The sequence below is a fragment of the Trachurus japonicus genome, chromosome 5 (assembly GCF_045865225.1).
Source record: "Trachurus japonicus isolate A0001 chromosome 5, Traja_1.0".
NCBI classification, from domain to species: domain Eukaryota; kingdom Metazoa; phylum Chordata; class Actinopteri; order Carangiformes; family Carangidae; genus Trachurus; species Trachurus japonicus.
This window is the reverse complement of record NC_140911.1, coordinates 20,985,196-20,997,583: the sequence shown is the minus strand read 5'-3', so window position 1 is coordinate 20,997,583 and position 12,388 is coordinate 20,985,196. Positions and strand designations below refer to the sequence as shown.

General features: G+C 40.5%; 1 protein-coding gene across 1 annotated transcript; it reads left to right on the top strand.

The window, feature by feature from the left end:
• Positions 1–9,097: 9,097 nt before the first annotated feature.
• On the top strand, positions 9,098–9,886 carry LOC146987531 (odorant receptor 131-2-like). Its single transcript, XM_085777920.1, has one exon. It carries the CDS (start codon positions 9,128–9,130, stop codon positions 9,884–9,886), a length of 759 nt encoding a protein of 252 aa, XP_085634046.1. The 5' UTR covers positions 9,098–9,127.
• Positions 9,887–12,388: the final 2,502 nt, after the last annotated feature.

Below are 12,388 nucleotides of genomic sequence, written 5' to 3'. Positions count from 1 at the left end.
CTTCTGACTAATGTGTTGTTTTATATTTCAGGTTTCATTTTTCACTTTGTTTCCATGTTTCCAGGGCCTTGGGTTATTATTGTCTGTCTGTGTGTGTGTGTGTGTGTGTGTGTGTGTGTGTGGGGCACAGCTGCTACGTATCAAACCAACATTTACTGTACATTTCCAGTAAAGCAGCTGTCTATCAGGTCTTTAAAACTAGACAACAAGCTGCTGTGGTGGATAATGATGTGGCTTCAAGTCACACACAGTCTGAGGAATGAAGAATCAAAATTAAGTCCCTGTAGTGTAGTTACAACACAGGCAGGAATGAGCCTACACATTTCTGTCCAAAAAATCTGCCACTATGAAACTGTGGTAAGGTGAAGAGGGCCCGGGCGGGCTTCGATCCCCAGACTCCCGGGTAACAGTCATGCGTGCTAACCACTTGGCCAAAGGGATATCATCTTGGCCAAGTAGCCAGGGCGCATGATCAATTGGAGGCATAGTGACAGGACCCTCAACTGTCACAAAACAGCCACAGTAAACAGCTAACCTAGAGCTAACGCTGCTGTAAATTTGTATAGTAAATATTTTTGTTTTTGAGACTGTAACAGTGTCAGTTAAACTGCACTGGAACCCTAAGTATCTCCCAATTGGGAGACTGGAAGACATACACAACCACAGAGCCACTACTGCACTAATTTTGAAAGAATAGTCATATTTTACATCAAATTAAACAGCAGAAGCTGGCCTACAACGTGTAAAGACCCGAACACAGCCCAAACACTACTCAAATAAACAACTAAACATCAAACTTCATGAAGCACCTCTGTGTGGACCCAGTCGCCACATTTCTGGCTCTTATACTACTACATTATGCAAAACACATCAGCTACCACTGAAAGAGAAGATTGGAATGACACATAGCACCCGCGGCTACACAGAAGCACGGCAGAGAGATGGGGACGTCATTGCCGTCCCCATCACACGGCTTTTCAATATGTCTCTGGAATTGTCCATCTTTCCTTTAGACTGGAAATCCGCACTTGTCTTCCCCCTCTTCAAAGGGGGTTCCAGCTCTGATCCCAATTGTTATAGGCCTATTTCCATCCTGCCGTGCCTGGCTAAGGTCTTAGAGAAACTGGTTCATAAACAGCTCAGTCACTTTTTAACCTCCAACAACATCCTGTCCAACTTACAGTCTGGGTTCCGGTCAGGCCATGGGTGCATCACAGCTACACTGAAGGTCCTGGATGATATTGTTTCCTCCCTGGACTCCAAGCAGACCTGCATTGCTGCCTTCATTGACCTCTCTAAGGCCTTTGACTCCGTCATCCACCCCATCCTCCTACAGAGGCTCTCCAGCATCGGTCTGTCACCACACTCCTGCAACTGGTTCGCCAGCTACTTAAACAACAGAGCCCAGCAAGTCAAATCTGAAAACATCAAATCAGCCCCTCTCACCATCTCCAAAGGGGTGCCACAGGGTTCTATTCTAGGCCCAACACTATTCTCCATCTACATTAATGACATAACCAGGAATGCCGGCAACTCCAAGATCCACCTCTACGCTGATGACACCATCCTGTACTCAGAGGGCCCTTCTCTCCACTCTGCTGCGGCCACTCTACAACACAGTCTCACTTCTGTTGAAGAGCATTTCCATAGCCTTCATCTTCTCCTCAACACCAAAAAAACCAAATGCATCATCTTTAACCGGGAACACACTCCCACCCCTGTCCCAAAAATCCTCTGTGCCGACGGCTCTGAACTAGAGTTTGTTTCCAGTTACAAATACCTTGGCCTCTGGTTGGATTCATCACTCTCCTTCACCACCCACATCAAACACCTTGGGTCTCATTCATGAAACGTGAGCAGCACGAATTTGTGTGTAAACCCTGAGCAGCGCAAATTTATGTGGATTTCCGCATTCATCAATCTTTTAGTAGTGCTGATTTTTTCGTAGCTACTCACAAAATCTACACCTGCTCCGGACTGTGTGTAGCGCTTGTGTAAATGTAGGAATGCAAATAAATACTGCTTGTCACTGTTGAAAATTACAATTTTAATCCGTATTACTCTCTCTCATGTTCAAAATACGCAGACACCTTTGACACACGTAATTTAAACATGACAAACAATTAGAAATATTTGGAGAGAGAGACGTTTTAGGGATCGGACACGCACAAACCCGTCAAGGCTCCATCTAATGATGATAATAATCTGATATAAAACCGGAAAAAACTTTTTTGTGTTGCTACACGCTCGGTGGACGCACACTTCACCCTGCGCAGCAGCGCAGTCGGCACCGGTTTGGATGGAGCTGTGACAGACGGCTGGTGCTTCTGTATAACCTGCCTATATAACTTCATGTGTTGATACAACCATGCTCCTCTACAGCTGAGGCTGTGAAGAACCTCCTCCTCCTCCCGTCGCTGCTGTAGCTCTGTAGTTACGTGTATTTTATTTATTTTTTTCATGTTTCATATCGAACTATTCTGGCTTTACTTCTTAAACGGTTCTTTAATCAAACAAGGATAGGCCTACTTAATTCACTAAATCTGTTTCTTCCCTCCACGCCTTTGACCTGTTCCAGTCACACCACTACTAACAGAAGATAATTAAATATTTGTTCTGGACTCCACTTCGCCCAAAATGACTTCGATCCGTGATCTCTTTTTTTTCTCTCTCTCCCTCTTTCCTCGTTTGCGTCATGGCCGCAGGTGAGCAGGATGCACCTACCTCCTAATATGGTGGTCAGGATCTCCTTATATGGCTATTCATGTATGGAGATCTATGCTAATTGCTGATCACCGGGGGCGTGTTGTTAGTTTACCATGGGTTGGCATTCATGAAGTTACACACGTGTTTACGATCAAATCTGAGTTTACCGCACCGTTCATGAATCCGGAGTAGAGTTTTAGTAGAGTGAGCTTTTATGTGCAAATCTACACACAGATTTACTCACGTTTCATGAATGAGACCCCTTCAGTATAAAGTCAAAGCTCGTCTGAGCTTCCTTTACCGGAACAAGGCCTCCTTCACCCGTGCAGCCAAACATACACTCGTCAAAATGACCATCCTGCCCATCTTCGATTACGGTGACTCCATATACAGAATTGCACCTCACTCCACTCTCAGCAAACTGGACCCACTCCACCACTCCGCCATCCGTTTTGCCACTGGGGCTCCATTCACCACTCACCACTGCGACCTCTATAACCTGGTAGACTGGACTTCCCTTCACACCAGACGGCTCCATCACTGGTTTCTGCTCATCTACAAAACCATTCTCGGCATCACACCTCTCTACCTCTCTTCCCTTCTGCACCTCTCTCACCCTGCCCGCAATCTAAGGTCCAGTGCATTCATCAACCTCTCCATCCCCAAAGTCTGCACCGTCTTTGGACGCAGTGCCTTCCGGTTCGCTGCAGCCTTTGACTGGAACACCCTACAAAACACCCTTAAACTTTCTGTCCTCACGTCTCTCTCTGTTTTCAAACAAAATTTACTACAAATCACAGTCGACTCCTGCACTTGCTAACAGGCTCCTTGTCATGCCCCATTGATTAATTACATTACGTTGTATTGTATTGTATTTTATTGATTATATTGATATATTGTATGTACTGTATTGTATAGAATTTTTCTGTGTAATTTATTAACCTTGTTTCACTTTTAGCACTCCCCTCCCCCTTCCCCCTCAGGCTGCACTTGAAAATAAGAATTTTGTTCTTAATTTGCTTGCCTGGTTAAATAAAGGTTAAAAAAAAAAAAAAAAAAAAAAGAGAGAGAGAGAGAGAAGCAAAAAACGAGCAAAGTCGAGCAAACACAGACACTGCTTGGCCAAAACATGGTTGTAAATTTCCTCTTACCTTTGCTGTTTTGCCGTGAAATGTTTGTTTTTTTGGGTAAATCCACAATATTTCCAGTTTGACTTTCGACCGGTGTCACATCTAAATCGGTCCGGCCGTGACCGACCCGGGGGAACCTTTGTGACCGCCGCACACAGCAGCCCGCACTTCACGCATTTCAGGATTCTACTGATTCTGATTGGCTGCCAATGCTGTCAATCCAGAGCGATGTGTCAAGGTTCGAATGAGCTGTCAATCACTCGAATCAACCAATCCGCTGCAGAGATAGGGCCCGGCGTAACTGCACCCAAATAAGCAGGTCAGTGCAGCTTTACGCAGAGGGACACAGATAAGAGGGCCTAGAAAGTAGTTGTTATTTAGTCCTGGTTGATTCTTTTCAGTTAGTTAGTTAGTTTATGCAAATTGGGTGAAAATGAAGATTAAACAATGGTTTATAGTGGCAGGTGGTTCCAAGCTGTGCCGAAATAAAGTGAAGCAGTAGCCTACAAGTTTTGTACTGTACACATATACTGAAATTTACACATCTCAGCAATTTCTAATTTTTTCCCCTTTACTATGACAACAAAAGCATTCAAATAGACCTTGTGGTTGCAGAGATATACTCATTTTATTATGGATATGCAATTTTCAAGAAAAGGCCTAGAAAATAGGCTTGGTTCTCATCACTGGGTTCAAGTCAATAATATTGTTTTTACCAAAACAACAGGAGGAAAAGGGACAACAAAACACTCAATAATGGCCAGAGGTGTTTTTCATAACATCACTGAGAAGAGGACCCTTCATCATTTTACTTTATTAGACATAGTTAATTACACACTGTATGAATGTTATGAGTTATGGCCAAAAAAGGTCTCAATGACCTTTGCCTTTGACCTTAAAACATTTCTAAATAGCCTTAGACAGCACAATATTACACTGTTCATGTTGCTGTAATGAAGTGCCAGTTAGTCAAAACAGCAGCTCAGAGGGCAGATCAGATGACCTCTGGTGGTCCGTGATGGATCAACAGAGGCCACATGATGTTGAGTAAAGACTGTGTGTGTTAGGACAAGTTAGACAAACTTTAACAAAGGACACCTCTGTTTTCTCCTGTGTGAGAGTGTCAACAGTGACTCTTTTACCTGTGACCTCTGCAGCCTTTGGCATGGGGATTATTAAACCACAAATAACATCAACATATAATAATATAGGCTATCAATATTAAAAAAAAAACATTCATTTCTGAAAAACTAATACATGAAATTAAAACACATAATCCAAAACTGAGATCACTAACAATTTTAAAACAGGGTAAAGACAGGAAATAGTGGTTGATGAACTATAAAGAACTCAAACCATTCAACTAAACTTTTCATTATGATGAGACACTTTTTTTGCAACTCAGTTTTCAACAGTGATATGAATCCAGGGGACAAAAGTCTGTTCTCAATAGGTCTATTAAGTTTGTTTGTTTTTTCTTTTTGAAGAAGTCATAACACTTGAAGGATCAGAGCTAATTCCTGGTGGATTTGAATTTGCAGTGTTTAAAGAGCAGCTCCACAGGGAGCAAACAGAAGCGTCGTTACTGACGATGACATTAAACACATTTTCTCAACAGACTCTGATGCAAGACGTGTTTGTTCCAGAAGTTTCTTTCTCTTTAACAACCAAAACTTAGAGGAAGAAAAAAGTCTGACTGAGACTGGTGAGTTTGGTAAATGGCAGTTGGGCTGCAGTGAATTACTGTTAATAATTTACAGAATAAAGTGAACAAATCCCACATATTTCACATTTTAAATAAATTGATTCAGGAAATAAGAAGACCCTTCACATCTACCTCATCACATCCTGTTTTTTGTGACCAACAATCTTAACCCGTTTGCTTGAACATATAATATATTATTGGATGATCAAAAATGTTGGACAATAATTTTTAATTAAATCCCTTATCAATCGACTACTCATGTCCTGTAATTGTTGGTTTGCACAATATGGAAAATTCAAGAGAGTTTGATGGATTCATTATAAAAGCAGAAAATTGAAGCTGCTGAAAATGACAAACAGATGATGATGTTATTGTACATGATGTAACAACTTCAAGGAAAACTTTTTGTCATCACAACAAGATCTGATTTGCTCCAAAGTTCCTGTTTGTTTTGAAGTTGAAGTTCATCAAAGAGCAAGTGAGTGAGGTGAGGAAGACTATGGCCCTGCTGGACTAACAGTCCACAGTGAATATGTCTCTCTACAAACAACCTTGTTAATGTCAATGAGCTTAATCAGCTGTTCTCTACTAACAATGAGGCAACTTGTTTTTAATTTACTAAAAAAAGACATTTTGATTTAATGCTCATCTTAAATGTCACAGCTAAAACAGTCAGTGTAACTGAAGATTCTTTAATGACAACGATGAGAAACTCTCTCAGAAGACATGTCTAATAAATCCCTTTGATGCTGCGTGTATATGTGTGTGTACTGCACGTTCATAACAAGCTACCCAAGAGTGTGTGTGTGACCTTTAACATTGGGCCTAATGAGGGCAGATGAGATGGTTTCTTGTTCTGTATCCTGCAGCGTGACTCACTTCCTCAATACACCGAGGGTTAGTGAAAATGTCAGCAGGTCCCAGAGGTCCTTCCTGTGGAAAGTGCAACAGAAGTCTTGACAAGAGTAAGTTAACACAGGCAGGTGAAAAACTTTGGAGAGTGAAGAGAGTGTAACTGAGTCATTAAACAGAAAAACTATGAATTTCTGCTTCTTGGGTGAAAAAAGTTACAGGAAACAGAGTCATCAAAACCAAATATTCATCAGAGTGCAGATTACTTCACACTTCTTTTTACCTCCTCCCAATACAACAAACACAGCTCTTCACCCTTCCACTCCCCTTTATAATACTATAAATCCATCCTTCCACCCATTAGTTTAACTTTCTAAACAATCAAAATCAAGTGAGAGTTTGTTTGGATGTGATCAGGTACAGTGCAGCTCTGTTTTGAACAGAATCAAGACCAGAAACGAGAAACAGACTAGAATCACCATCTCATGGTCATACCCTTCATTCTGTATATCCAGAGGCAGAAAATATGAACCAGTGTGAAGTTTGAAAAGTGATTTTTAAAATCTTAAGTTATGGGGAAGTATCATACAGACCTTAACCTTTGACCTATGAAGGGTTACAGTAATAAGTTTGTCCTTAAGTCCTGAATATTTGACATTACTGACACATCGTGTCCATGAGAATGAGTATGTTGATAGTATCTGTAATAAACTAATATCAGATTTGGATGACCTCTGTATCAGTCGACCTGTAATCTGAACATTAACTGATGGAATGCTTTTTTCTTTATGTTTCGTTATTACAGTAATTTGACAGGGACAGTTCAAGACTGAAAGGGAAGTTGGCCTTGAACCCTCTAAGTGGTTTGTTTTCTTCCAGGTGAACACCAGGGTGCCCGAACTGAGGAAATCCTTGTTCACAATCAGTATTACACAACACCACCCAAGGCTGCAAATACTGTAATCATGATAATTATAAACAATGTAAAAAATGATGGTGATAAGAGAATATAAAAGACTCTGCACCCTCTGAGACCATAATAATGTTTCATAAACATGTAAAATCTGAATGAACCAATTCCCTGAGGTTTGATTCTGGAGAATCTGACACTGGAGAACTCTACAAGTTACTGGCATCCATCCACGAATCCTGACAGTTTTGACCTCTGGCCTTAGAGTTACATAAAACTATATATTTTTTTATACAGAGGTTGGGATGGGGACTTTGGTGTTTGGTGAAAAGGTAGACAATTGTAAAGTGTTTACAGCTGATCCTGAGTTTATATGTTTGACAGTTTTTTAGATAGATAGATAGATAGATAGATAGATAGATAGATAGATAGATAGATAGATAGATAGATAGATAGATAGATAGATAGATAGATAGATAGATAGATAGATAGATAGATAGATAGATAGATAGATAGATAGATAGATAGATAGATAGATACCACCTGTGGGGTTGGGTGGTGGGGACCAACACAAGTCACATCATTAATTTCATAGTTTCAGTGAAAACTAAAAGTAAAAATGCAAAAGCCCATTTAATCAGAATATGATGGATTTTGTGTATATTGTGCAGTCTTACACATGTACTTTCATATTGCAGGTGCACACACACATGCATGCGGGCGCGCACTCACAAATCCTTTGACAATTTCTAACCGAACCATAAAGTCTGATACTTCCCTGAAGCTGCTTGCTGGTGTGGCGATGTAAATACTTTGACAGGTAAGCACAGGTAAGCTCTGTGCTGTCATGTGGCTTCAAACATGTCACATTAGAAATGAATGAAGTATTGAAACAATAATGACTTGACTTTTTCACCATTCATGTGCCATATTCAAGCACAATTGATCCTCTTTCATCCGTTCATAGATGTTTCACTCATGTATAATGTATTTATTTATTTCACTTTCATTTGCAAAGTTTGTTATTGAAATTCTTATCCCTTACTCTGATCCTCATAGTTCTGCTCTGAGACTGTTGGAATAAGCAAAACTTCAGACACAAACGATCTTGACTGAACAGACACTTAAGAAATGACTGAAAGGAATAATTTCTTTCACTTTAAGGACACTGAATGTTTAATGTTGAGTTGACCTGATCAAATGATTCTTCTCTGATTGTCTGAATAATAATGCATGGTTTTAATTCACTCCAGCAGAGACAGTTTTTTCATGTGAACATGATTTATAATGGACACTAAAGATAAATACTAAATAAATACTGCTAATCCCATTGAAACAATGTATATCTGACTCACCATTGAGGCTTTTTCTCAAATTGTGTAGGAATAATTCAAAACATAATTCAAAAATTAACATTTTTGTGCAACACTTCCCTGTTTAATTCAGAGGACATCCAATTTAATGGATTATCTTAACACTCAGGCACAAAAGCCATTGTTTTCTCTCATTATTTACCATCAGATTTTCTTCTTCAGCCTTGACGAGATGAACGTCTCATCTGCCAATGTGACCGTGGTTATAGAGTACCGAGACTCCTTCTCTAAAGCTGTGACCAAGAATGTGATTGTTGTGGTTCTCAGTATCTCCATTAACTACATCAATGCAGGCCTCATTTGCACCTTTCGCAAACACCAGGTACTCCATTCATTATATGCACATGCTAAAAAAGAATATTTCAATTAGAGATATCCTGATAAAACTGTCCTCAGTCAAAGTCCTTCAATGTATTGTAGTAAAATACTTTATTAATTACAGATCTTCTACATGAATCCTCGGTATATACTGTTTTTCCACCTGGTGGTCAACGACATGATCCAGGTGACTCTGACCGTCATGCTGTTCATCCTCAGCTACACCGTCTACAAACTCAGTGTCTCTGTCTGTTGCACCTTCATCCTCCTGGCCCTGTTCACCACTGAAAACACTCCCCTGAACCTGGCCTGCATGGCCGTGGAGTGCTACATTGCCATCTGCATCCCCCTTCGACATGTACAGATCTGCACTGTCAAGAGGACCTTGATGCTGATTGGTTTAATCTGGGCGACCAGCATGTTGTCTGTTCTTCCTGATCTCTTCATCACTTTGGCCACAGAACCACTGGACTTCTTCCATTCCCGGGTCTTCTGCCTCAGGGAAACAGCCTTTCGTAATCCCCATATCATTAAGAAGAGGGACATCACCTATATTATCTATCTTGTCATAGTTTGGTTTATTATCTTTTACACTTACTTCAAAATTTTGTTCACTGCTACGACAGCTAGCAAAGATGCTAAAAAAGCAAGAAACACGATCCTCCTCCATGGGTTTCAGGTGCTGCTTTGTATGGCGACATATGCAGAACCATTGCTGAAACATGCTCTGCAACTGTGGTTCCCAAAGAATTACACTGACTCCCTCTTTGCTACTTATGTTATTGTACAGATTCTACCACGATCTATAAGTCCTATCATATATGGCATAAGGGACAAAACTTTTAGAAGGTATCTGAAAAGGTATCTGTTATGTAGGCTGAGTTCACAGTGAGGTCACATCTGAATAACTGTTCCTCTGTTGAGATGGAAAATATACGTATGTTCGGTCAAAGATCAGTCACAGAGGCTGAATTTGTTTATGATGTTCCACAAAGAAAAGGTTTAATTGATGAGTTGATAAAGATTCTGTTTTAAGTCATAATCTTCTTGTTTTGTTGTGGTTATTTCACTTTGATCATATTTCCTGCTGACCTTCTATAATTTCTTTTCCAACCCCCAAAAACTTGTTTTGAAACTGATGAAATAAGAAATGACCCAACTGTTCTCAAAAAGAAAAAGGAACACACACACACACACACACACACACACACACACACACACACACACACACACACCTTCCTTCTACCCATACTCCTGAAACATTTGCCACCACTCCAAGTATAAAGTCTGAATATTGCTTGTGCCGCAGTATTTGCACAGTGGTGTAAATGCTTAGGTTAGTTGCACCTGCTGTCACTACACAGCAGCTCTGAGCTGACCTCTGATCCACTGATATTTCATCAGGACCTAACTAAAAGGTTTGTTGCATCTTGCTGTAGTTTCAGTACCACTATACTCATGCAGGCCTTTTCCTAGTTCTTTTCTTTTGCTGACTTTTGTTTTGACCAGTTTGTTCAACAGTTTAAAAAAAATACTCAGGTTAAACTGAAGTGACTGATGATCTTTTCAGAGTTGGTTATCATGTTGTAATTCTGACTTAGCCTTATTGTGACACCTTTATAAAGGTTTGGACCGTGGTTAGAAATGTGTTCAAATACACTGAGAACTATTTAAAAATGTTGCATTGTTTGTTCTTTGCATTATCACACTTTAATTTTGCATCTTTAAATGTGTCTGAAGTTCTTAATGTAGGATTAGCAACTCTGCCATGTCACCAGTGTCTGGTTCCGTCAATTTATCTGGGAAAAGAAAATATGATGAAGCAGCAGTCCTGTCTGTGGCCCAGTCTGTCTGTCACTGTTCAAGACACGATATGTTACCACTGCTGTTTATGCTGGATAAGAAGTTTATTTCACCAGGGTTGACTGAGAAATGAACAGGAGCTGGTTACCATGTGTAGTGTATATTTCTTAAAGAACTATGTATCAAATGGCAATTGAAGTATAATTTAGTATAAAGTTGAAGCCTTTGGCATCTCCAAACTATTCCAGGTAGGTTTTCTTCCCAACCAAGCAGCAGCACACACGACCTGACTCATTTAATCAACTGTTCATAATTCTCAGACAGTTGACTGGTCAAGTTTTGTACTCTCGACTGGTTGGAAAAAAACCTGCATCCACACCGGCCCTTTGTGGAATAGTTTGGAGATGCCTGCTTTAAATATTGTTGTGCTTGGACTTTGTGGTGTTCTCCGTGCGTGGGTGGAAAGTAACACAACAAGGGATCTTCGTTTGCAGCCTTTACTGAACAGTCGGTAAGTAGTACAGAATGCGAGCATCAATGGAAATAACTTCGTGTTGGGTTGTGGCCCCTAGCTCGGGCACAGACAGCGAGCTAGCGTGTCCGTGCAGTTAAGCCGTGGGTACCGTTCAACATCCAACTCTAGACTAAAACATAAACAACAGGGGAATCCGGTCACGTACTCATCCCCGCCCACGTGACTTCCCACACCCAATCACTCACTACGCTCAGCAGCACGTAACGGAACAGTATCACCTAATCTCAACTACTGTGATCAGCCTTACAATATTTAAGAACAGGTATTTTTCTTGAATTCATTAAAGCAGAAGTAAGTGATATATTTGTGTTAATATAAGTCTTAAATAGTTATATCTTCCGACAGCAATCACTTACATAGAGTGTTTGGTCTGAAACACGGGTCTGTCAGTCCCTCTGCTCTGCTCTGAGCCGAGGAGAAAACATTTATCGTATCCTACAGTTTTTATCCAATGAGGAGAGAGAACGGCATGCAGGGCTGTGTGTGCAGCCAAGGGACGCCGTGAATGTGGCGACGTAGGGACGAGGACTGTTATGGTGCGTTCAAGGAAACTCGTATTTTTCCGACCGTGAAGTGGTACCAGTTCGATCTGGTACGAGTTCACCGGTCGGAAGTTACGAGTGGCCGTTATAGTGACTTTCACCGGTAAAACAGGTCGGAAAAACAAGAGTGGGTTGCCTGAAACGCTACAAAGTCGTAAGTTGTGACTTGAAGCTGTAATTTACGATTTCAAAAGCCGGCCTGGAACGCAGCATTAGCGAAAACGACCGGACCACTTACTTCTGCTTTAATCATGATGCATATTGAATTTGTCCTCTCACACAAATTGAACATTCTGAATAAATGTCACTTTTCTTTAAATAAAATCATACTAAAATTGTGCTTACATTTGCTACACTTAGAAGTTTAATAAGATGTAGAGAAGTCTGAACAACACCAGATCCTGAATCAAGTTTGTTACTGTGAAACTTCAAATTCCACAAACCAATGCAGAAGAAGGGTCATCTAAAAATCTGATCATTATCATCTTAAAGATGTCAATAATCATTGTAAATT

Bases quoted from the DNA above. Each gene is read 5' to 3' on its own strand.
- LOC146987531 (XM_085777920.1), top strand. From the start codon at position 9,128: ATGAATCCTCGGTATATACTGTTTTTCCACCTGGTGGTCAACGACATG.